Genomic DNA, 27730 nt, shown 5'->3' on the forward strand with positions numbered 1-27730 from the left:
TCAGCCTATCCTGGAGGTTATGGATGAAAAACAATCCAGAATCCACATTCACATAGAGACTGGCAGAATTGTTACTGCACCTCCTTTGAAAACCAAGAGAAAACTGGATTTTCAGGAAGAATTAGACACTGTTCAACCATCAGCAAAAGTTTATAAGCAGAAGGAGAAGCCAGTACCTGCCCAAACTTCTCCTCGTTAACCACAGCTTTCGTTTTCACCTCCATCCACTAGCCCAACACTGTTGCCTTCACCAACGCATTCACAGTACTCACATGGGGATATAGTGGATCCTTTGGATCTATACGACCCAGATAGTATTTCTAATAATGACCCTGACTTATACCCCTCCAAGCCTTCTCCACCAGAGGACACTACTGCATACACGTGGGTTGTTTCCAGGGCAGCTGCTTATCATTGGCTGCCTATGCACTCTGAACCCCTAGAGGGGAATTTCTTGTTTAACACTCTGTCCTCCACTCACTCTAGATATCAGTGCCTTCCAATGTTGCCTGGAATGATCAAACATGAAGACCAAATCTTTAGTGAACCAGTCAACGCTAGAGTTATTACTCCGCGTATTGACAAGAAGTACAAACCTGCTCCTACAGACCCAGACTATACACCAAGTTCCTCCAGATTCAGTGTTAGTAAGTGTGGCTAGAAAGAGGGCTAATAGCCAATCCTCAGGGGATGTTCTTCCCTCTGATAAGGAGAGTTGAGAATTTGATGCTGCTGGCAAGAGAGTGGCCACACAAGCTGCCAACCAATGGTGAATTGCAAATTCCCAAGCACTTCTAGCCAGATACGATAGAGCCCACTGGGACGAGGTGCAAGAACTCCTACAGCACCTCCCAAAGGAACATAAAAAGAGGGCACAGCAGATTGTAGAAGAGGGACAGGCTATAAGCAGCAATCAGATAAGGTTTGCCCTAGATGCTGACGGATACAGCAGCCAGGAGTGTCAATACTACCATTGCTATAAGAAGGCATGCATGGCTAAGTTCTTCTGGTTTTAAACCAGAAATCCAACAGGCAGGACTCAACATGCTTTTTGACAAAAAACATTGTTTTGGTCCTGAGGTCGATACGACCATAGAAAAACTGAAAAAAGACTCAGACACTGCCAAAGTAGTGCGAGCATTATACACAGCACCGTATAGAGGCTCCTTTTGCAGGCAACAATTTAGGGGAGGATTTAAACCACAATCCTCTGATGCCTCTACCTCCCAGGCAAAGCAGGGACAAAAGCAGCAACAATATCAAAGAGGGGGATTTAGAGGGTCTTACAGAGCCCAATATTTTAGAAACAGAGGCAAGTTCCAAACCTCGAAACAAACCACTACACCATCCAAACAGTGACTTATTCACCATCCCTCAACCTCACACATCTCCTTTGGGGGGAAGACTACAGCAATTCCACTCTCATTGGCAAAATATCACCACAGACCATTGGGTGTTGTCCATTATCCGCAATGGCTATTGCCTAGAATTGATCTCCACCCCTCTAAACATTCCCCCACGTTACCACAAATTGTCCCCAGAACACAACGTTCTATTACAACAAGAGGTACGATCGCTACTTCTAAAACAAGTAATAGAATTGGTCCCACATCCTCAACAAGGAACAGGACTATACTCCCCATACTTCCTTATTCCCAAAAAGGATGGCACTCTAAGACCCATCCTAGGCCTCAGATCTCTGAATCTATACATCCTGTCAGAACACTTTCACATGGTAACTCTGCAGGACGTTATTCCACTACTACAGAAACAAGATTACATGACTGCTTTAGGCCTCAAAGATGAGTATTTCCATATACCCATCCATCCAGCTCACAGAAAATACCTCCGGTTCATCATAGCAGGAAAACATTTTCTGTTCAAAGTCCTGACATTCGGTATAACAGCTTCAAGAGTGTTCACAAAATGTATTGCAGTAGTGGCAGCCTACTTAAGAAGGCAACACATTCACGTCTTTCCATAGCTAGATGACTGGCTAATAAAATCAAGCAATTTTAAACACAGTGTCAACAACACACTCAGTACGTAATAGAGACCCTACATACACTAGGGTTCACTCTAAATTACCTGAAATCCCACCTTCCACCAGCACAAGTAAAACCTTATCTAGGTGCTATTTAAAACACAAAAAGCCCTCGCATATCCAAATACACAAAAGATACAGGCGTTCCAAAATCTCATACCACGCATATAGCCAAATCAACAATATACTGTAAGATTAATCATAAATATTGCATAGCAATAGTACCGCATGAAAGATTCAATATGAGGACTTTACAACAATGCCTCTCACAATCATGGTCTCAAGCACAAGCTCATTTGCAAGATCTAGTGTTGATGGACCGCCAAACGCACACGTCTATTTAATGGTGTAATCTCAACAATCTAATGAAGGGCCGGTCATTTCAAGACCCTGTGCCTCAGACCAAATAACAACAGACGCATCAGTGATAGGTTGGGGAGCTTATCTTGACAACCTTAGCATTCAAGGGTAATGGGATTCCAAACAGAATTTCACACAAACCGTTTAGAATTATTAGATGTGTTCCTTGCCCTAAAAGCATTTCAACCCTTTCTAAAACACAAGATTGTTCTGATGAAACAGACAATATGACGACCAAGTGTTATCTGAAAAAGCAAGACGGGACACATTAATCTCAACTGTCTCTTTTATCCCAGACAATATGGAAATTGGCAATTCACAATCACATTCATCTGTTAGCAGAATACATTCCAGGAATAAACAATCAGCTGGCAGATCTCCTAAGCAGGAACCACCAAGAGACCTACGAATGGGAGATTCAAAAGTGGGGAACACCAGAAATAGACTTATTCACAACGAGTAAAAACGCAAAATGCTAAAACTTTGCATCCAGACACCCACATCCCCTATCCAAGGGCATTGCTTTATTGATCAATTGGTCAGGGATATTTGCTTATGCTTTTCCCCCTCTCCCACTCCTTCTATTTTCCTAACAAGTTACATCAGACATCTCTCACCATGATACTCATAGCCCCAACATCGGCACGTCAACATTGGCCACAACACTCCTAGACCTGTCGGTAGTACCTCATTCCAAACTCCCAAACAGACCCGATTTATTAACACAAAACAACTGTCAAATCAGGCACCCAAACCCCAGTGCTCTCAATTTAGCGATTTGGCTCCAGAAGCCATAGAATTTGGGTACCCAAAACTTCCATTGGAATGTATGGAAGAGCTTAAGCAGGCACGTAAACGTACTACTAGACAATGTAATGCTAAAAAATGGAAAAGATTTGTTTACTACTGTCAATCTAAAAACACTGATCCACTTACAGCATCAACACAAGATAATGTATGCTATCTACTTCATTTGCAGAAATCAAATCTAGCTTTCTCATCCATTAAAATCCATCTCACTGCAGTATCAGCATACTTGCAGACTATTCAACACACCTCTCTATTCAGAGTTGCAGTTATAAAAGCCTTTATTGGAGGATTAAAATGTACTATTCCACCTAGTACGCCCCTGTTCCTACTTGGAATCTAAATATTGTACTCACCAGACTTATGAGCCCCCCTTTTGAACTCCTGCATTCTTGTGAGATTCAATTTTTTACATGGAAGGTTGCCTTCCTAGTAGCTATTACTTCATTCTAGAGTTAGTGAAATACAAGCATTCACTCTTGAAGAACCTTTTTTCCAAGTGCACAAACATAAAGTTGTACTTAGAACAAATCCCACATTTCTGCCAAAAGTGGTATTACCTTTTCACATAAACCAAACAGTGGAATTGCCAGTCTTCTTTCCACAGCCAGACTCAGTTGCAGAAAGAGCCCTTCATACTCTTGATCTCAAAAGAGCTCTTATGTACTATATAGATAGAACTAAATATTTTAGAGAAAAAAACAGCTTTTCGTTGCTTTTCAGCAACCACATAAAGGCAATCCTATCTCTAGATAAGTATTAGCAAGATGGATTGTTAGATGTATACAAACATGTTACATTAAAGCAAAAATATAACTTTTAATCACACCTAGAGCACATTCTTAGGAAACATACCAATAGCTGAATCTAAAGCTGCCACATGGTCTTCTCCTCATACATTTACAAAACATTATTGTGTAGATGTATTTTCAAGGCAACAAGCCAATGTTGGCCAAGCTGTTTTAAGAACACTATTTCAAACAACTTCAACTCCTACAGGCTAGCCACCCCTATTTTTTGGGAGTATTAACTGCTTTGTAATCTATGCATAGCAATTGTATCTGCAGCTACACATGCTATCGAACAGAAAATGTCACTTACCCAGTGTACACCTGTTCGTGGCATGTAGTGCTGCAGATTCACATGCACTACATGCCACAAACAGATGTATACTGGGTAAGTGACATATATATATATATATATATATATATATATATATATATATATATATATATATTTTTTTTTAGAAAGAAAGACGTTCGGCAATTTCAGAACTCGAAAAAGACCGCGTCGGTTGAAACACATTGTTCGTCTGCTCACAGTCGTGTAATAACTAATTGATATAAAGTCCTTGTTGGAGTGCTTTGCCGAACGTCTTTCTTTCTAAAAATATTGATTTGAGGTTACGGCTTGCCCTCGGCAGGAGCACCGGTAATTGGAGCGTGCGCCAAGCAACTGAGCCGCTTTGTTGTTATATATATATATATATATATATATATATATATATATATATATATATATATATATATGTATATATATATTACAGTGTTGCGGCAACCACTTTGTGGTTATAGTTCAGATTCCCAGGTAAAGGAATACCTCTGATTTTTGCTCGCTAATAACTTTGGCCTCCATTCGACGATTGTCCACGAAACTTTCCAGATCTATAGCTTTTTCTACCTTGGCAGAGGATGCAAAGTTTCATGGCGACTGGGCAAGGGTTTGCAAAAAAGAAGAAAAATGGGGTGTCTCAAAACTCATTCTTCCACCAGTGCATTTTCCATAGCTTGTTATATCAGACATAGCACAAAAACGATAAAGATATAGAAAACATAGAAATTTATTTCTCTACCTATTACTCCTTCAATGGAATGGTAGTATGTATGGAACCATAATAAAACCTACTACTTACCTATATCTAAGGCCCTAACACACAAAGTAGCGAACATATGCTGAAAAATACATGACTGCCTTTTACGTTTTGTAAAGACATCAATTAGCCAATTAGATACTACCTTCTCATCAGCATGTACCACTGTATACCACAGCACAATACATAACTAATTATTTTAACACTTATAATGTTAACTTTACATACACTATTTATACCTACTACCAAAAACTACAATTTACACCTCATAATCTACATTCCTGTCACATTACATTGGTTACCTACTTCCACGCTAAGTCTGTTTCAAGTACCACACTCCACTGTACACCACTCCACTGTATATACTATTACACTCTACAACACTACTATCTAAGCTACCCCAAGGTACGCCACTCCACTCTGGCATTTCACTCTGTGACACTCCATGACACTCCTGGCTACACTATTCCATCGTACACCCCTTCACTCTATGCCACTTGACTCTACACTATACCACTGTATGCAACTCCACTCTACAACACTACATGTTACACTATTCCAGTCTGTACCACTCGGTAGTAGGTAGAAAAATACTTTATTAGTTAATAAAATCCATAAAAACACATATAAGAAATACAATTACAGATATCAGTTATCCTTAAAAGTGTGCAAACGGTAAAATGTGAACAGAAAATTAAAAGAGGTCCTCATAATTAAAAAGAAGGAAACCCAAATACAATTCTGGACACAAACATAACCTATTTTTTTGAGAGAATAATCACAACCATTCCTATGAGGCCATATAGGCCCTCATTACAACCTCAGCGGTCTTTTCAAAAGACCGCCGAGGCTGCGGGAGCCAGAATACCGCCAGTGCTGGTGGTATTTCTAGCTCCCTATTACTACTATTCCGCTGGGCCAGTGGACAGTAACATTGTTACCGTCCGCTGGCCCAGCGGAAAACTCACATCAACATTGCTGCTGGCACCTAATAGAGCCAGCGGCAATGTTGATGTGCAGTGGGTGCAGTAGCACCCGTTGTGCATTTCACTGCCCGAAATTCAGGCTGTGAAACGTGCGACGGGGCTATGCCTGGGGGCCCCTGCATAGCCTAAGCCAAGTGCATGGGCCCCCAGGGGCTCCCCAAGTCCCCCTTGCCGCCAGCCTTTCCATGGCGGTGTTTACCACCGTGGCCAGGTTGGCGTCGGAGACTCATAATCCCCAGGGCAGCGGTGCTTAAACTGCTGCCCTGGGGATTATGACCGCCAGGCAGAAGCCTGGTGGTATAGTGGAGGGGCCGGCGGTATGGCCGTGGCTATTGCGCCACGATCAAATTAGCTGGCGGAACACCGCCAGCCTGTTTGCGGTGTTACCGCCAGCTTATCGCCGGCAGCCAGGGTCATAATGAGGTCTATAGTATCCTGTTATCTTAAGGTGTATTCAGTATTAACCACACCCCTACATTACAGATCCCTAATGTCTACAGGATGGATTCAGATTTTATGTGACTGAGCAATTCCCTTCTTTGCCTAACGGGTGCTAGATGAGCTTGCTGGAGCCGCCCGAGCAGAAAACATTCTCAGAAACTGGATTAATCTGGTATTTAGCTTTTCCTTACTTGGGTCGAGAGCTGTCATGATAGCCGACCTACAAGACCGAACTCCTAGGATGTTAAATTCTCTTCTCAGTAATTCCCTTCTCTGATTTCCCATAGCTGGGCAAATGCAAACCACATGGATTAGGGTCTCCCTAGTTTGATGACAGTTTACAGGCCTGTGGATGCACCCCTGCCTCTCTTTTCCATTTCGGTAGGAAATCAAGAGTTGGTAGATCTCCCAACCTCATCCGTACGAAGGTCTGCTTAGTCCTCATCCGTGCAAGGGTCTGCTTAGTTTTCCTGCTAATGAGGACATAATAGGAGATTCCTTATTCAATGATTATGAATTTAGGACCAACCATCCATAAGATCGATTTGATAGTGCCTCCAGGTCTTCTAACCAGTCTAAGCTTTTGGCTGCTTTGTTAACTCCTTTTCTAAAAGCTGGCGGTGGTAATGAGCTGCCCCACAGATCACCCAGCTCCAGCCGTGCTATGCTGTTTTCCCAGTAGTCCTTAAAAATCTTATTGCCCCTCAAGATTGATTTCCTGCCAGACTAGATTTGCCAGAGTCCCCGTGGGAGCTAAATGTAATTTGTAACAGCCATTGACAAATGCTGCTGGTCTTGCCAATGATTGATTTGTTAGCAAAAACTCTAGTCTGACTTGGGCCGGGGAGGCCGATCTAGATAGTTTGGAATACTTGTTTATACGATTTCACTAATAATTTATTTAGTATGGCTACCTCCGCCTCCCTCATTATTTATATCCCATATGCAAGGGTCGGAAGTAATTTCGCTCTCATAACCATGGTCATTGGTTTTAGCGGCCGCCCAAGGATGGAATTTGCCAAGTTACCAAAGGCCTGGTTTAAGGCTTGTGCCTCATCCCTTATTACTTCTTTGTGGGCTACAAATGTGCCTTTAGAGTAAATCCTGACCCCTAGGTATGTGTATGCTACTACTTCCTCAATATGCTGGCCCTTCAAATACCACTTTCGACATAAGGTAGGTTTACGATTAAGGGTGATTATTTTGGATTTGCCATAGTTGATTTCTAAATCATTAACCAGCGCATAACCTCCTAAATAATTCAAACGTTTCTGTAAGCCTATTCTGCAGCAGCAGGTTATCTGCATAAAGTAGGTTGGTGTTTGGCGACTTGGTGGGTGGGCTGGCTGCTTGTCCAGGTCTGGGGATAGATCTGCTATGTACAGACTAAAAAGGCGCGGAGCTAGTCCACAGCACTGTTTCAGACCAGCAGTGGTTGTGATGGGCCTGGAGGGATAAGAGCCATCTCCCAATTTGATTTTAACTCAAGTGTTAGAATAGCGCCTAATAATAGCATTTAATAGATTCCCCGGTATCCCCCACTGCTGTAGTTTTATCCGTACCTTTTCTCTGGAGATAGTCAAATGCTGCTTTAAAATTCACAAAACACATATAAAGGGGTGGCCCTGTAGCCTTTGCTCTATTGATTACCACTCCGTTCTATGCCACTCCAGTGTTTGCCACTCCACTGTACACTTTCAAGGGAATGCCACTCCAATATACAGCCTCCATTCTGCACTATTCCACTGTACACTACTCAGCTCTACAGCATTACACTTTATGCCACTCCATTGGACACGACTCCACTATACACCACTCCACGATACTCCACTGTACGCTGTTGCACTGTACACCACTCCAAGCCATTCTAATGTACTGCACTTCTCTCTACGCTAACCCCATTTGACGTATTTCCACAAAATATCACTTAACACTGTTCCACTGTATGCCACTGCACTCAATGTTATTCCACTCTGCTGTGCACTACTCCACTGTCTGCCACTTAACTCTGCTACACTCCACTTTACTCCACTACACTCTACGCTTTTCCATTCTAAGGCACTCCATTGTACGTCACTCCACTCTATGCCTTCCACTGTATGTTTTTACACTGTACCCCACTACAGCCTACCACACTACACTCTACCTCATTCCATTATACAACACTCCACTCTATGGTATTCCACTCTACCCCATCCAATCTACCCCACTCCACTGTATGCCACTTCACTGTATGCTAATCCTCTCTTCGCCACTCTACTGCACGCCACTCTACCCTACGCCCCTCTAGTCTACGCTATTCTACTCTACAACAGTACACTATACCTCACTCCACCGTACGTCACATCATTGTACTTCACTCAATGCTATTCCATTCTATGCCACTCCACCCTACTCCAGTGTACTCTATTCCAGTGCACACCTCTCAACTCCGTGCTATTCAGTTGTAGGCCACAACTATGCAACTCATTACACTTTACATCTGTGGCCGGCGTTAGGGCGATGTGATTAGTGTGGCCACGCTGGACGTTGACCTGGAGGGAGGGGGGGCGCTGACCTAGTGGGGGAGGAGGGGTGCCGTGTTTAACAACAACTTTAAAATGCATTTAAAAACACCTGTTGCAGAGTTTCTTTTATGACCAGCTTTCAGGCAGCACTAAAAATGTCAAGATACCTCTTGTGATGTTCCTGCTAGAGAGAGTTTGTCTAGTGACAGTTTTGACTCTCCATATAGGGGTGGATAGAGTTAATATGCCTACTGCAAAAAGCAGATATGAATTTATGTGGATAGCTGAGTGAATTAGTACTATTAGTTACCAGTGCTTTAAAACTAATTAAATGAATGTGAGAGAGGGCCTATGGAGACATGAGGGACACTTTTGTTGGATGGTAGTGAGGGAATCCAAGGAGGATGTAATAATGAGGGGTTGCCAAAAAAAGATTGTCACACTGGGTGCCACCAGCACTAAAGCCGACTCTGTCTATGCCACTCCACTGTACACCACTCCAGTGTATGCCGTTCAACTCTACGCCACTCCACTCTACACTACTCCACTGTATGCTGTTCCACTCTATGCCATTCCTTTCTATGCCACTCCACTGTATGCTGATGTCCTGTATGCACTATCTAGTGTATGCCACTCCTCTCTATGCAGCTCCACTGTACACCTAGTGCCAGGAACCTTCTTCGGGAGTAGCCGCACATTCTATCAACTCCTATTGTTTATACACCACTGCGCTATCTCAGTGTATGCTATTCCATTGTATGCCATTCTACTGTATGCTGTTCCACTCTAAGCCTCTCCACTCTACACCACTCCACTCTGTTCCACTATATGCCTCTACACTCTGATATTCCACTGTATGTAACTCCACTCTACTGCACTCCACTTTACCCCACTCCTTGCTGTTCCCCTATACCCCACTCCACTCTATGCCACTACACTCTACGCCACTCCACTCTACGTCCCTCAACCTATGCTATCCTAGTGTACGCCACCCACTCCACTCCATTGTACTCCACTTATCGACAGTTTACCCCCCTACACTTTACCACATTACACTCCACAGCAGTTCACTGTACAATAGTGTACTCCTGTCAGTGTCAGTGTGCAGCACTCTGCCTTACTCTATACCACTTTACAACCCTCTACTCCATTCCACACAACTCCCTCTATGCCGCTCCACCCCACTATATTATACTCTGAAACATTAGTCCACTCTGCTGTACTCAAGTACTGCACTCTACTCCAAGACACTGTGTGCCACTCAACTCTCCGACAGTCTAGGCCACTCCATTCTACTATATGGACCACCCTCTATGCCACTCCACTGTCCAACACTGTTATCCACCCTGTCACTCTACTCTACTCTGCTGCATGACACTTACCAGCACTATACAACACACCCGTCCACTCCACTGTACCACACACCACTCCGCTACTCTTCTACATGCTACTCCACTCTACTCCATGCTATACCAGACCACTGGACTCCACTCTACACTGCTCCACTATGCCACACTCTACCACTCTCTACTCCACTCTATGATACTCCACTCTACAAGACTCTACTATACTCTGTGTCACTATACCACACTGTACTCCACTTGTACTCAAATCTATACCGCTACACTCAGCTATACAACACTAGCCAACACTTTACAATAACCACTTTGCTGTACTGAATAAAACACCACTCCAATTTATAACCGTTTACTTGTCTCCACACTACTCCTGTGAACTCTAGTGCAGTCCATGCCACTGTACTACACAGCACGCCCATGCACTCTGGCACTTTAGTCCACTGTAGGTTATGCCACTCCATTCCACTTTACTCTTCTCTATTCCAAATGGATACTACACTATACAACACTTTCCTCCACCCTACTGTACGACACCCCACTTAATGAGAGTCCACTCAACACTGGATTATACAATTTGAAACATATATATATTAAAAAAAAAAAACATTAAAATTCATTTAAAAAACAAAACAAAGGTTAAACCTTTGTTACAGGTACGAAAAGTTTATTTATTCTTTCTATATAAACACAACTTAAACTACACAAACTTTAGAAACATTAAAGTTATGGTTATACCTTAAATTTATAATTTACACAACCAGTTTAAATAACTATAACTTAATTCATTCTTTCTGTACACACAAATCCAAAACTATGCAAAATTTCGAAATTCTAAAGTTAAACTTACATCTCTAAATGATCATTTATGCAACACCTTCCAATTAGTATAACTTGTTCCCCTCCTTACACAGTGTATTCAACTCTGTAGCCATAATAACCATAAATTAACATTAACAAAGATTAAACCTTTGTTTTCATTGAAAGTGTGTGTGTGTGTGTGTGTGTGTGTGTGTGTGTGTGTGTGTGTGTGTGTATATGTAATAGAGAAAGAAGAGACATTGTTGAATTTTTTAATGGTGCGGACTGGCTAGCATTGGAAAACAAGCTAAATATAACTTGGAAATGCCATTATGAATACTAAAAACAAACTAAAGATGGAACTACAGACTGCACAGTTAGTCAAACACTAATGTATATTTTGTGTTTTTGAATCTAAGTCAGGAGTTATGTTAATTTTGTTACAGTATGTTACATAAGATGTTTATACTGCATTTTCTGCCATTAGTGTGGCCCTGCAGTGAAAATCCATATTTTGAAATCCTGGTTAACTCCCAAGCTCTGGAATTAAAAATGTCATTCAGCTTAATCTCAATGGTACATAATTCCAGTGACTCCTTGAAGTTTGTATTATGGATGAGCAGTGAGGTTTTATTTAACAGGAACCTATATGTGCAGACGTTGTTCTAGTACACAGACTAAATCCAGAATCCTAGTTCTCAGTGGGTGAAATCTCTGGACCTGCTAAGTCCATTTTAAAGTGACCACTTGGAATTACAGTTGGATTCCTGGATAGGAAAACAGCATTACACCACCATATAGGCCGCTGTATCCTAGCATAGCCCCGCAGGTGTGGTACTGTGACCCTATCCAATGTCGTGCACATGTTGCATTGCTGTGTTGATTGTCAACATTAGTGTTTAGTAGGAAACTAAGTGGTTCAACTAAAGAAGTTGTGGTACAATGGGTAACACATTAGAGTCTTCTTGGGCACTGCATTCTAGGTGTTTCCCAATGAATGACATCTAATGTGGATCCTTTACATATTGCATGTCTGTTGTAGAAAGAGCAATTATTGGAGTCACTTCATTGGCATCTCCACCTCATGAGTACATGGTTCTTTTAGTTCTTGTAATCACATAGAATCATGAAAAAAACATTACTATTATGGTTCAGTAAGTGATCTGCATGATCTACATGGAGCCTTGATTAAAGATTATAAATGCTGAAAAGCCTTTTGGGTTGAGGAGAGTCTTCGATTAAGGACAACATTTAATATTTACAGATTTTTAAAGACTTTTATGAAGGCACTATTCATTTTGGACCAACCTACAAGTATGATGTTGGCTCAGAAGCCTATGACACAAGTGAAAAATGCAGAACCCCAGCATGGACAGACAGAGTGCTTTGGTGGAGAAAGAAATTGCCATTTGACAAAACAGGTATGACTTCTAACTTTATTTATAGGCTTTGGTAAATCAAAGTCAAAATGCTGCATTGTTTATGTTGAATACCTTTCATTGCTGGATCTCCGAGATTCGCTGTGCATACATAGCACAGTAACATTGGTCTTTCTTCAATGCATTGTGCAAGGTCATGCTTGTGTAATGTATTACACATGAATAATGCACTCACAGCGGTACATGCCTAGTATTCACAACAATCATATTTTGGGTTCTACATTCAGAATGCCATTACATGGGCAGACAGAAGGTGTCTATATGGATGCCCCAAACGAAGAGATGAAATGTTACATTGCAAGTTAAGCTTTTTAAATAAATTTTATTCAATGGTGTATTTAAGGCATCTTCTGTTTAAAAAAAAAAACATACGTAGAACCATACATAAAAAAGAGGCTTGTGAAAGCAGCGTCTCACAAGGGAGTCTGAAGGACTACCAAATTTGATATTAACTTTGTTGTCAAAGTCAGTAGCCTAATGCTCTGTGAAGGTGTGTACAGAAGCAGAGGGACTTTTTTTTACATCCCAGAAGAGAACGATGACTGCTAAATGCATGAGGATCTGCTTAGAGTTCTGAGGTCCCTAGCAGTGTCATAACAAAAGATAGTACAATGAAGTTGCCAGCCCTGTATACATTGTTTAAAACTTGCATTCCTGTCTAAAACTTAAAAATGGAAATTGCTTTCAGGATAGTCTTCTAGAGATGTGCATGGCCCTTTTAAGATTGAACATATGAATTTTAATCTCTTGAGTGATATCTCCTCATTTTTATAGCAGTCATTTGCCAACTCTTTTTGTAAGAAGAATCTTCTTAAACATTAACAATGGTCTAGCAGCATATTTTTTAACAGAGTCCTGTGTGACCCAGGGTCTAATCTGAAGATCTCAATCCACCCCCCTATATCCACAAATTAGTATTAATCTAGTTAAAATGAACAAAGACCCTCACAATCATAAAGGTCCACAATTCTTATACACCCTGACTTGTGCCACACAAAAAAGATGTCTTCGGTTGTAGCTGGGGAGAAGTATGGGTTGTCTATAATAAGCATTAGCAGTCTGGAAAAATAATGAGTTCCTTTGTGGCCACTGCTTTTTCCTAGTCAGCGTGGCTCTGGTGACTGTAGATGAATATAGGCCCATGGCCAATGTTTTCAGGGCAACAAGGCAATTTTCCTTTTTCATTCTATTACAAAGTGAAACTGGGTCACTTGGTAATAGTGGATTATCTTAGGGATGCTCAGCCTTCCCCTCTAGGCAGTACCTGTGTGTGGGAGCCAGACATTTGCTAGTTTGTTCTTGAGAGTGCCATTGGCTAGCTCCACCATTCCTGAAGATTGTTGTTGATAACTACAATGACCTATTGCTTTATCTCAAACACTGTGCAGATTATTTGCAAAACCTCATTTTTAAAATGAGTTCCAAGATGAGTCTTAATAGAAGAAGGAAGACATGTTCTAGGTTTTGACGCCTTCAACAGCAGTTTAGCAGCTGTTAGGGGTAACTGATCTTCTGTTGTGGTATGCCTTAACCCATTTAAGAAAACAAGCAGATAACTACCAAGATGTACTGCAAACCATTTTTTATTCAGCATCTCAGTAACATCTGCTTGGAGTTCTGTAAATGGATCTTCTGGTATGCCTATATAGTTCATAACGGTAACTGTTCTTTTGCCTTGATTATTCAAACGGCATATTAGCCATTGACTGCACACATCTTCGACAACATTTAAAAATCCTGTATTTTCCCAGTACTTTTAAATATTCTAATCACACTATCCCTACCTGCATGGGCCTGATATACAAATATTTACACATGGGATATAACATTGAGTCAAGCATGACATATTTATGCTCTGCATTTCTTGGACGTATCTTGCAAGCAGTTGCCATTTTAAAGTTTTGAACTGATAATTGCTCTTGTAGCCAAGTCTCTCCCATTTTCTTTTCTCATTTTCTAGGGCATCCTCCTCTAAATCCCTCAATTCTCTCAAAGAAGTCTGCATTGATCTCATAAAGAAGCAATTCATATTTTCTGCATTTTGCACTGAATTGGATCTCAATTCTCTACCACTTCCACTTTCTTTTACTGTAGTTAACATATTTCCAAGCTTGAGCATGTCCTTTCCAGCTGTATAAGCAATACACTTTACAACAGCAATTTATTTTGGCTTTTGTATAGCCTTCAATAAATCCAGTATGTAAGCATTATTTTTTAATAGGGGCTCCTGAAGATATTCAAAGATTCCCTTGTGACCATAATTGACCATGGACAACTCCAAAACCGTACTGGCTGTCTGTATAAACTGTCTTATTCAAATTCTCTGATAAGCAGCATATTCTTTTAAATCCAGGCACAAATGCTGAAATTACGTTTGTCAGAGAAGATGCTTCAAAATTCTGAGAAATGGAACATTGTGTATAGGCAGCTCTCAATGCTCCACATTGGCCTCTCAAGCAAGAAACAGCAGCAAACAATTCAGATCAGCCATTTCCAAAGTTGTCCATTTAATGCATGGTCTTGGTTTTGTACATTACTCAGTGACCGCTATGTAATTATGAGCCGATTCATCATCAGTCTCATCATTTTCCCTGTTTTCACAACTTTTGTCTGAAATAAGAAGCAATATTGGTGTGTTCAAAATATTGTGCCTCCTAATAACAATGTTCTCCTGTGCAAGTATGATCTGCTCATAAGCCAGTCTGCTGTTGGTTATATACTGTGTTTTTGTTGTGGTCAAAAGAATCTCAACCAAATGCAAGACACATACAATTAAAATATGTCTCGTAACAATTCTTTCACCTTACTCAATGGCAATGCTAACAGCTTAAACAGATTTCAAAAAGCAAGGAAGACTTACAGCTACTGGATGCAATACAACAGAAAGATAGGCAACTGGATGCATTAAACATTAGTGTTTCTATGTAAGAATCAAAAGTACACACCAACTTCTTTCATTTCGGAGCATACAAAATGTTAAATTGTAATCAGCCATCCCAAGTGCGAGTACATGAGATATATCCTTTTTCAAATTCTTAAATGCATCAGAGCATTCATCATCAAATGGTGCCAGATCTTGGACATCACAACATGTTAATCTTACTGAAGGTTTTACAATTGACGAAAAGTTTAGAATCCACTGACAACAATGTCCAACATTTCCCAGAAACTTCGGAACCTCGGTCTGTGTGGTCATCTGATTCATTTTCATAATTTCAGAAACATGCTCTTTTGAAACTTTCCTCACTCCCTTTTCAATAAGGTGTCCAAAATAGATGACTTCCTTCTTACAATACTGCATCTTAGGGAAACTTTAAGTCCATTTTTAGCTAAATGATTTAACAAAGCAATTGTTTCCAGTTCTCTTTTTTTCTTAGAAGCAACCAGTGGGTCATCAATATACTGCACCAAGAGTGAATTGCATGGCAACTTCAAACTCTTTAGATAATTCTAGCTGGCTTTTGTGTTGGCCATCTAACTAGAGTGTTACACTCCAGCCACAAATCACCTAGAACCACGATCTCAAACAATTAATTTAAATCTTCCACAACACCTGAGATGTGTGTGTCAGTTTATGTAGCTCATCATACCACTTTGCTGGATCCTCTAGCAATTTTTGAATATTATGCGTAAAAGCATACAAATCATCTCTTGTCCATGGTACATATACAAGATTTCCTCCACGTACCTCTCCTCAAGGGAAATTCTAGAACTCCTCCTGTCCCAACCTCCAAATCACTTGCCACACCCCTTGCCCTACCGTCAATTACTTTCATTCTCTTTTTGTTTGCCATCCTTTTCTTCTGTCTTTCAGAATATTTGTTCGAGCCGCTCCTTTCCCTAGTTTTCTTAATGAAATGTTTAATATATACTCTCAATGGGATTAATTCCATTACTCTCTTCATGTGTCAAATTCATTTTGTTGTATGTTTTTCATCCTGCTGATGTCAACCTCTAATTCATCATCTAATTCTTCTAATTTGGCATGTGTTTAATTTGCACATCTAGCTGCTGCTTTAATCACATCTCATTTTCATCAGCATTGTAAGTCACTAGCCTATTCAAATTAGTGTTGCCCTGTAACATTTCAAACAAATTCAATTTTTAAAATACCAATGCTAATTTCTGTAGGAGCCTCTTCAACTACCACTATACTTACAAGTGTGGTATCTTGAACGCATGTTTCAGAATGTACATCTATGCTCATTCTTGGAACTGCTGTCATCATCATCTTAGTCGGTGCACTCTTTGTGTGTGCAAAGAAGGTCTAGATTTTAAAGACTCATTTATATATTTATCATCACAATCATCTGTTTGTTTCTTGCTTTTATATGTTCTAGTTTGTCACAATTCTCATTATTTATAGCAGTGAATGTTTTTACACATTCAATCATTTCATCCATCCTGTTTTTTTTTCCTACTGATCCATTTTACTCTCAAGCCAATGCTTAAGTGAACTTTTCTCCTGCTTTGCAGCTTTTTCTTTCTTTCTGTTGCCATGTGATCCCATTTATTAAGTACTTCAAACTGTTTAGGCCTAGGCATTGACTTCATACGATACGTGGTTGGTCTCTAGTTTTCTAGTATTTAAAATACCCTGTAATGGAAATTGTAAAGCTTCACCATGTGCAGTGGATTTATTCCAATCTGAAATCCAGGTACAAGTATAGTACCTAGTCTCTCTTCTTGTATGCTGTCATTCCTTCTGCCGGACATCATGACCCTCCCTAGGTACCACACTAACCTTAGGCTTTAGAATCAAATTTCCTATCTTTCTCCCTCACAGAAAACTAAAAATAAATTCAAAATCACAATAAAACTAGTGAACAATCACAGCACAGCTCTGTCAGAGGTCAACCTATTACAGCGGGGCTTTGACAGCAATCAATCAAAGTACTGCTTTATTGTGACATCTCACCAATCTCTGCGCAGCTCCTTGCTGCCAAACCAGCTCCTTGCTACCAATCCTTGCTGACTAACCAATCATTGCATGACTTACCTGTGAACAGGGAAACAATTGCAAAACATCCCTTAAACCAATAAACTAAATATACCCTTGTCTGTTTGTTATTGATTGAAAGGAAAAGTCAATAAATCAAGTAAAACAATTCAACCACAAACCATGAAACTGCGAGACAAGAGCAAACTTCAAAACCCTAAACTGAAAATCAGAAAGCGTTTCACAGAGCTTTTCCCTGTGACCACAGTTCACATAAGGCAGGCACCTGTCCATTGGTAATCCACTAGTCTGTGCACTTGCTCCTGTGCACTCAAGAGCAAGAACTGTCAACTTAAATTAAGTACCCAACTTAGGAAGGAAAACTTGTTAGTTCAGAATCCTTATCAATGTTTATGCAAATCCTCACATTACACACTACAATTATAGACAGGTAAAATCATTATGTTGCAATCTTCGTTTTCACCAAACACAATAACCAAACCAGTGGCTAGAACAAATAGAACTTCAGATAAGTTTACAAATATGAATAATACATCAACACAAGCATCAATCCAGCAATCGAACCCACAATCATCATTGCATAACCAAACAACTCGCAACAGAAGCAGAAGTCCATTTATAAAAAACAGACACCTACGTACATCACTAATTCATACACCATACATAACTCAGTTAACCCTATTCATACCTACCCTTCAAATCATTGGAGAACACATAGCAAGTCACTTCTCAGGAGTCTCCAGCATTAGAACTCTAACAAAGTTAAAAAACAAAACAAAAAAAAACCTTTATTTTCCAAACTGAGTTTTAAGGACTGGGAAATGTCAGGAATCTTTCAGGACTACTGTAGGTCTCACAAAAAAAACAGAGGTGTTCTTATGCAACCATCCTCTGCTACCAAAATTGTGGGAGCTGAACCCCAAAATTGGACTCCACCCCAATATTTTAGATCACTCACAACTTTATCCCCGAGGTTCCGCTCCAGTAGCCTTGATCTTGTGAGACGAGTTACCACCTTCTTCAACAACAGGCACAACATAGATTGAGCAGAGTAATAAAATAACTGGGTCCACTGAATAGCTGATTTCGATATCAGTGGAAAAGGTAAAGGGTTCATTACAAAATCTCAAAATATGCATTACAGAAAAAATGCTAAATATAGCATAAAGGCTGAGATATAGAGTACATACTCAGAAATCAAAATTATTTCATGTCCTAATAAGTAGCAAAAATCATAAGAGGAACGTACAGCATCCCTAGAGGAAAAAGGAAAGACTCTCCCTCACCCCTAGATTCAAAGGGTGTTTATACACATTTTATGAACTGGTAATAAGCAAAAACTGCAAATTCAGCATGGCATGACTAATAACCCATATTGAGCAAATCAGAATTAAGATCGTCACAGATAGACATATAACGCTAACCCATTTCTAAGGAAAGGAAAACTCCAGCAGCTATACGCTATTGCTGTCCACAATATGAAGCATTTTTCAAACAAAGTTCCATACACCAGTGTGTGCTAGCAGTCCCACATTGGAACATTATGCAGAAGTGTCCTTGGGATTGATACGTTTAGTGCACAAAGAACGTTTCATTCACTATACATACTCTTCAGTTAAATCACAGTATCATGTACTGTGCAATCAATCAATCAATCAATCATTAGATTTATAAAGCGCGCTATGTACCCGTCAGGGTTTCGAGGCGCTAGTGGGGAGGGGGGTGTAGCTGCTATCGTTCGAAGAGCCATGTCTTGAGGAGTCTCCTGAAGGTGAGGAGGTCCTGGGTCTGGCGTAGCGAGGTCGGGAGTGAGTTCCAGGTCTTGGCGGCGAGGTAGGAGAAGGATCTGCCGCCAGAGGTCTTGCGCTGGATTCGGGGGACGAGGGCGAGGTTGGCAGAGCATAGTTGGCGTGAGGGAACGTAGAAGTTGAGTCTGGTGTTCAGGTAGGTGGGTCCGGTGTTGTGTAGTGCTTTGTGTGCGTGGGTGAGGATTTTAAAGGTGATCCTCTTGTCCATGGGGAGCCAGTGGAGGTCCTTCAGGTGGTGGGAGATGTGACATTGGCGGGGTATATCGAGGATCAGGCGGGCGGATGCGTTCTGGATGCATTGGAGTCGTTGGATGTCTTTAGTTGGGATGCCTGTGTAGAGTGCGTTGCCGTAGTCGAGTCTGCTACTGACGAGGGCTTGGGTCACCGTCTTTCTGGTTCCTGTTGGAATCCACTTGAAGATTCTGCGGAGCATGCGGAGGGTGTTGAAACAGGAGGAGGAGACTGCGTTGACCTGTTTGGACATGGTGAGAGTGGAGTCGAGGATGACTCTTTGAGGTTTCGTGCGTGGCTGGCTGGGGTGGGTGGGGGGCCCAGGGCGGTGGGCCACCAAGAGTCGTTCCAGGCCGATGGGGAGTGGCCGAGGATGAGGACTTCCGTCTTGTCAGAATTTAGTTTCAGGCGGCTGTTGCTCATCCACTCGCCGATGGATTTCAGTCCCTCGTGGAGGTTGGCTTTGTCGGTGTGAGGATCTTTGGTTAGGGAGAGGACTCTCTGGGTTCTGCCGGAGAGAAAAGAGGAGATCTAGTTGAGGGCTTTGTCTTGGATACCGGCTTCGTGGAGGCGATTTAGTAGGGTGCGGTGGCAGACCGTGTTGAAGGTAGCGGAGAGGTCTAGGAGGATGAGGGCTAAAGTTTCGCCATTGTCCATTTGTTGTCTGATGTCATCTGTGGCGGCGAGGAGTGCAGTCTCTGTGCTGTGGTTGCGTCTGAAACCGGATTGGGGAGGGTCTAGGATGGAGTTGTCTTCGAGGTAGTGGGAGAGCTGTGCGTTGACGATCTTCTCGATGACTTTCGCAGGGAAAGGGAGGAGGGAGATCGGTCGGAAGTTTTTGAGATCGTTGAGGTCAGCTTTAGGTTTCTTGAGGAGGGGTTGGATTTCTGCGTGCTTCCAGATGTCCGGGAAGGTAGCGGTGTTGAAGGAAAGGTTAATGATCTTGCGGAGTTTGGGGGCGATGGTGACGTCGGCTTTGTTGAAGACGTGATGTGGGCAGGGGTCTGAGGGAGATCCTGAGTGGATGGAGTTCATGGTCTTTAGGGTTTCGGCGTCGTCTACGTGGGTCCAGGTGGTGAGGCGGTCGGCGTGGGAGGAGTTGTTGGGGGTGGGGTCAGGCGGAGGTGCGGTGTTGAAGCTGTTGTGGATGTCTGCGATTTTCTGGTAGAAGAAGGTGGAGAGATCGTCGCAGAGTTTCTGGGATGGTGGGACGTCGTTGACGCTGGCGTTTGGGTTGGAGAGCTCCTTCACAATGCAGAAGAGTTCCTTGCAGTCGTGTGCGTTGTTGTTAAGGCGTTCTGTGAAGTGGGAGCGTTTGGCGAGTCGGATCAGTTGGTGGTGTTCGCGGTTGGCTTCCTTAAAAAGTGTTCGCTCGAGGATCAATTTTTTCTTGAGTTTCTGGCAGGTGCGTTTGGAGGTGGTCAGTTTGTCTGTGAACCAGGCTGGTTTTTTGCAAACACTATAGGGAAGGAAGACATGGAGGAGGTCATTGGATGGGAGGGGTAATGAGCAAGATTAATAGAACAGTAAAACAGTATACATATTAATAAAATGGTATCTCTGCAAAAATATGCCATAATTAAATTATACTAATAAACACACGTCTAAGCGCTTAATAAAAATTAGTTCAAGTACAGCATTATTAATTCATCATTTACAACTATAATCATCATTAGTATTCAAAAGTAATTTGTCACCCAAAATTGCACTTTTAGGAAAAGCTACTGTATAAGCATATTACTTTGTGATTCGAGGTTTCTTGCTTTCCAGATGAAGCTTTCAACTAGCCTCTTCAGTTCACTGATATATATTGTATTCTCAAGAGAGGGGTCATCTTGGTCCCTGCTATCTCCCCAGGAAGGCCATCCCCTCACTTGCCAGGATTGCAGGTCCTTCTGGTCCATGTTCTGCTGCTTTATCCAAGAAGGACACAGTTTTAACACCCAGATATTGTATATCGCCTCTGCCAATTTTACAGGCCTGGGAGCCGATTCTCAGCCCCTGAATGTCTGGATTATTTATTTCTCATTCTGCCACAGGTTTCATGCACAACACCAAGAGGAGACAAGAAGCAGTTCGGCCTCATACCCTCTCCACTGCAAAAGGATCAGAGGTCACCACATCAAAACATAATCTAGTTGTGGGCCTTGCATAGCCACTTAGGTGCATATTTATACTCTGTTTGCTCCGAATTAGCATATATATTTTTTTTTACTCTAATTCGGTGCAAAACTAACTCCATATTTATACTTTGGTGCTAGACCCATCTAGCGCCAAATTTATGGAGTTAAAGTTATTTTTGGGACGTGGCAACCTACCTTGCCTTAATGAGATGCAAGGTAAGCACTCCCGTGCAAAAAATTACTAAATGGCCTTAGCACCATATTTATACTCCTGTGCAAAAAATGATGCACAGTAGGGAGGAGGGGTAAAAAAATTGTGCAACGCTTGCTTTGCCCCATTTTTTAACGCCTAAATCAGGGCAGGCGTTAGGGGACCTTTGGGCCTATTTCCGTGATGGAACACCATGAAATAAGTCCACAGGTGCCTGCCCCAGGGACACCCCCACCAGAGGGACAGCAGAGCATGGGGGATACCATCCCAGGTAAGTACAGGTAAGTATTTTATTTTTAAAGTGCCATAGGGGACCCTGAAATGGGCCCTCATACATGGCACAGGGTACAGTGGCCATGCCCAGGGGACCCTTGTCCCCTGTACTGGCCATTGGGGTGGTGGGCATGACTCCTGCCTTTTCTAAGGCAGGAGTCATTTAGCATGGTAGGTTTAGTGCCATAAAATGACACTAATCTGGTTAGAGTCATTTTTTTTTAACTCTAACCTGCAGAACGTCACTTTTTGGTGCAAAACCCCCTTGCCCCATACCACCAGCCCCACCCGACTAACGTCATTTTTTGTTGACGCTAGCCTACCCTTTGCACCGGCTTGCACCATTCCATAAATATAGGGCCCGGCTGGTGCACATAAATGGTGCAAGCCGGTGCTAAACTTTTTAGTGCAAAACTGCATTAGTGAAGTTTTGCACCAAAAAGTATAAATCAGGGCCTTAGTGTCCATGTCTTAAACTTGGGAATTAAAACTAATTTACTCAGAATTGTTTTGAGAAATGGCCAGAGCATCCTATTGAAGGCCTTTCCAGTGTCAGTGAGCATCAGTAATGCTGTTTTTTGGGTGCTTTCACCTTTGTCCAAAACTTGCAGAATTTATTTTGTGTTGTCCCTGCATCTCTTCTCTGGTGTAAATTTAATTTGATCCAGGCCAGGCAGCTTCTACATATGTGGTTCTAGTCTTTCAAACAATAGCCCAGTAAAATTGGCATCTACCTTCAACAATAAGATAGGCCTAAATGAGGCACTTTTAGGGCTTTCCCCAGGCTTATGTATTCACCATTATCACTTCCTCTCTCATTGCCTCTGTGAGTATTCCTGTATCTGCACCTAAGTTGAAGAGACAAGTGATGTGTGGTGCTAAAGCATGATAAAAAGCTTTATAAAACAGCGGTGTGATACCATCGGGCCTGGGTCTTTATTACCTTGCACTTCTGTGGAATTACAAATACACAAAGAAGGGAGGAGAGGGGTACATCTCCTTTAGCGTCCTCCATTACTTATCACATATACACAAAAAAGTAGGAAGTGTAATACTCTTATCGCATCAAGACTATCACATAGGAAAAATACAAGGTATATTTTTTTTAATTCCCTCACCCATGAGTAGTGGCATGCTTCGTCATTGGGCCTGCTACAACAGCCCGGTGCAGACCAACGTCAGGGATGGAGCAAAGGGTTTTAGTGGAAGACACAGCACACACAAATATAGGGATCTACTGTGTAGAACAATAAGTGACTAAAACTACCTCATGGGAGTCCTAAATGCTCTTCATTATTGGGCTCCCTGGGTAGGGTTAAAAATTAAACTGTAGTGATGAAAATGGGGATATTGATGTCCCTTCATCCCTCCTGTCTGCTCTTTTGTCGGCATGTTTCTGCCGCTCTTAGTTGCCCAAACTGGGTAGTTTGGCCATCTTCAGGACTAAAGATCCCACTTATTTTTCCTTCCCTTGTCTCATCTTTGGTTAGGGGATGGGGATACATTTATCCAATATTTAGTGACCTTACTTGCCATTTTATATCAGGCCCAGTGATGAAGCATGCCACTACTGGTGGGTGAGGGCATTTAAAAAAAAAATACCTTGCGTTCTTTTTATGTGATATTCTTGATCTGATAAGAGTATTACGCTTCTGTGGATATATTCATGTCAAACATGTCCATCTGGTGCGGCAGTAGTGTCAGAGTTGTGTCATTGGTAAGATATGAACCCATTACCTCTTTTGGGGCATCCTGAGCAGTATAGAGGTCTTAATAAAGTTCGTAGAAGGTTTCCATATACTCCCTGACCGTGCCCCTGTTGCTATTCATGATTTCTCTGACCTTGTCCCTATTTAACTTGGCTCCAAGTCCACTGGCCAGTAGCCGGCTTGCTTTGTTGCAAGCTTAAAGGTATTTCTGACATGTGCATGGCTGCCTGACCCTGTTTGCTTATTCATTACCTCTATTTCTTTCACCTGTTTCTCTAAAACATTTACTTTTTAAAACTGTGTTATACCACACTAAAGCTACTTACATAGATAAACACTACTACTGTATGTTCTAGACAATTTCCCTTTTATAGCGAGCTTGTGTATTAAGGGTTTACCTCTGCTTTGAAGGTGTGTTTTTAACTTGCATTGAAGGCTCTCTAAACACTGGACTTTTTGGGAAATTGTGTTGTCTGCTTATTTTTCAATATTGTGTGTAGGAAGTTGGCTCTGTATATACTATTTCAAAGTAAGAAATAGTGTGCACAGAGTCCAAGGGTTCCCCTTAGAGGTAAGATAGTGGCAAAAAGAGATAATTCTAATGCTCTATTTAGTGGTAGTGTGGTCGAGCAGTAGGCTTATCAGAGGGTAGTGTTAAGCATTTGTTGTACACACACAGGCATTAAAGGAGGAAGACACACTCAAAGACTTACTCCAGGCAGTTAGGTGTATATATAAAGAAAAAATATATTTTCTTAGTTTATTTTAAGAACCACAGGTTCAAGATTTACAAGTAATATTTCAAATGAAAGGTAATCTAGGAACTTTGAATAATCACAATATCATGTACAGTCTTTGTAAAAATGGCAATAAGCTATTTTAAAAGTGGACACTGCAAAAATCAACAGTTCCTGGGGGAGGTAAGTAGAGGTTAAGTTCACGGGTAAGTAAAACACTTACAAGTCTCAAAGTTGGGTCCGAGGTAGCCCACCGTAGGGGGTTCAAGGCAACCCCAAAGTTACCACACCAGCAGCTCAGGGCCGGTCAGGTGTAGAGGTCAAAGAGGTGCCCAAAACACATAGGCTTCAATGGAGAACAGGGGCGCCCCGGTTCCAGTCTGCCAGCAGGTAAGTACCCGCGTCCTCGGGGGGGCAGACCAGAGGGGTTTTGTAGGGCACCGGGGGGGACACAAGCAGGCACAGAAAGTACACCCTCAGCGGCACAGGGGTGGCCGGGTGCAGAGTGCAAACTGGAATCAGGTTTTAGATAGAAAGTAATGGAGGGACCCAGGGGTCACTTCAGCGATGCAGGCAGACACGGGGAGGCTCCTCGGGGTAGCCACCACCTGGGCTAGGCAGAGGGTTGCCTGGGGGTCGCTCCTGCACTGGAGTTCGGTTCCTTCAGGTCCTGGCGGCTGCAGGTGCAGTGTTGGTTCCAGGCGTCGGGTCCTTTGTTACAGGCAGTCGTGGTCTGGGAAGCCTCTGGATTTCTCAGCAGGCTTAGCCATGGGGGCTCAGGGGGGGTCGTCTCTGGTTACTCACATGCTCGCAGTCGCCGGGGAGTCCTCCCTGAGGTGTTGGTTTTCTGCAAGTCGAGCCGGCGGCGTCTGGTGCAGAGTGGAAAGTCTCACGCTTCCGGCAGGAAACGTGAGGTCTTTAAAGTTGCTTCTTTGTTGCAAAGAAGTTGCAGGTTTTTTAACAGAGCCGCTGTTCACGGGAGTTTCTTGGTCCTTGGGTGCAGGGCTGTCCTCTGAGGCTTCAGAGGTCGCTGATCCCTTTTGGATGCGTCGCTGTTGCAGTTTTCTGTTAAGTTGGGAAACAAGCTGGTAGGGCTGGGGCCAAAGCAGTTGTTGTCTCCGTCTTCTCTGCAGGGCTCCAGGTCAGCAGTCCTTCTTGTTAAGGTTGCAGGAATCTAGTTTCCTAGGTTCTGGGGGCCCCTAAATACTGAATTTAGGGTGTGTTTAGGTCTGGGAGGGCAGTAGCCAATGGCTACTGTCCTGGACGGTTGCTACACCCTCTTTGTGCCACCTCCCTGTGGGGAGGGGGACACATCCCTAATTCTATTGGGGGAATCCTCCATCCACAAGATGGAGGATTTCTAAAAGTAGGGGTCACCTCAGCTCAAGGCACCTTAGGGGCTGTCCTGATTGGTGGGTGACTCCTCCTTGTTTTTCTAATTATCTCCCCCAGTCTTGCCGCCAAAAGAGGGGGCAGTGGCCAGAGGGGCGGGCAACTCCACTAGCTGGGATGCACTGTGGCGCTGTAACAAAAGGGGGTGAGTCTTTGAGGCTCACCGCCAGGTGTTACAGTTCCTGCAGGGGGCGGTGAGAAGCAGCTCCACCCAGTACAGGCTTTGTTCCTGGCCACAGAGTGACAAAGGCACACTCCCCATGTGGCCAGCAACATGTCTGGTGTGTGGCAAGCTGGCAGAAACTAGTCAGCCTACTCTGGAAGTCGGGTATGTTTTCAGGGGGCATCTCTAAGATGCCCTCTGGGTGTATTTTACAATAAATTGCACACTGGCATCAGTGTGCATTTATTGTGCTGAGAAGTTTGATACCAAACTTCCCAGTTTTCAGTGTAGCCATTATGGAACTGTGGAGTTCGTGTTTGACAAACTCCCAGACCATATACTCTTATGGCTACCCTGCACTTACAATGTCTAAGGTTTTGCTTAGACACTGTAGGTGCATAGTGCTCATGCACATATGCCCTCACCTGTGGTATAGTGCACCCTGCCTTAGGGCTGTAAGGCCTGCTAGTGGGGTGACTTATCTATGCCCCAGGCAGTGTGAGGTTGGCATGGCACTCTGAGGGGAGTGCCATGTCGTCTTAGTCATTTTCTCCTCATCAGCACACACAAGCTGTGAGGCAGTGTGCATGTGCTGAGTGAGGGGTCCCCAGGGTGGCATAAGACATGCTGCAGCCCTTACAGACCTTCCATGGCATCAGGGCCCTTGGTACCAGGGGTACCAGTTACAAGGGACTTACCTGAGTGCCAGGGTTGTGCCAATTGTGGAGACAAAGGTACAGTTTAGGGAAAGAAGGTGCTGGGGCCTGGTTAGCAGGGTCCCAGCACACTTTCAAATCATAACTTAGCACCAGCAAAGGCAAAAAGTCAGGGGTAACCATGCCAAGGAGGCATTTCCTTACAGTAGTGTTAAGCATTTGTTGTACACACACAGGCAATAAATGAGGAACACACACTCAAAGACTTAACTCTAGGCCAATAGTTTTTATATAGAAAAATATACTTTCTTAATTTATTTCAGAACCAAAAGATTCAAGATTTGATGTAAATACATAAAATGCAAGGTACTCCACACAGGTATGTAAGAAACTTTGAATTAGAGCAGTAACAAACACAGTTTTAGTTAAAATGGCAATAAGCTATTTTAAAAGTGGACATAATTAAAAAATCAACAGTTTCTGGAGGGAGGTAAGTATTGGTTAGTTTTCAGATAAGTAAGGCACTTACAAGTTCAAGTTCCTGGGCATAGGCAGCCCACTATTGGGGGTTCAAGGCAACCTCAAAGTCACCGCACCAGCAACACAGGGCCAGTCAGGTGCAGAGGTCAAAGGAGGGCCCAAAACAAATAGGCGCCTATGGAGAACAGGGGTGCTCCGGTTCCAGTCTGCCAACAGGTAAGTACCTGCGTCTTCAGAGGGCAAACCAGGGGGTGTTTTGTAGAGCACTGGGGGGGGGACACAAGTAGGTACACAAAACACACCCTCAGTGGCACAGGGGCGGCCGGGTGCAGTGTGCTTAGCAGGCATCGGGTTTTCAATAGGAATCAATGGAGGGA

At 42.6% G+C, this 27730-nt stretch overlaps 1 protein-coding gene across 2 annotated transcripts in view; it reads left to right on the plus strand.

The window, feature by feature from the left end:
* Nucleotides 1-27730, plus strand: part of SYNJ2 (synaptojanin 2) — a 494632-nt gene that overhangs the window by 334829 nt on the left and 132073 nt on the right. For both annotated transcript variants that reach the window (XM_069234571.1, XM_069234573.1), the window contains exon 17: nt 12436-12592. In XM_069234571.1, the coding sequence (XP_069090672.1) occupies nt 12436-12592 (157 nt within the window). The remainder of the gene's footprint in view (nt 1-12435; nt 12593-27730) is intronic.

Source organism: Pleurodeles waltl, chromosome 5, assembly GCF_031143425.1.
Source record: "Pleurodeles waltl isolate 20211129_DDA chromosome 5, aPleWal1.hap1.20221129, whole genome shotgun sequence".
NCBI classification, from domain to species: Eukaryota; Metazoa; Chordata; class Amphibia; order Caudata; family Salamandridae; genus Pleurodeles; species Pleurodeles waltl.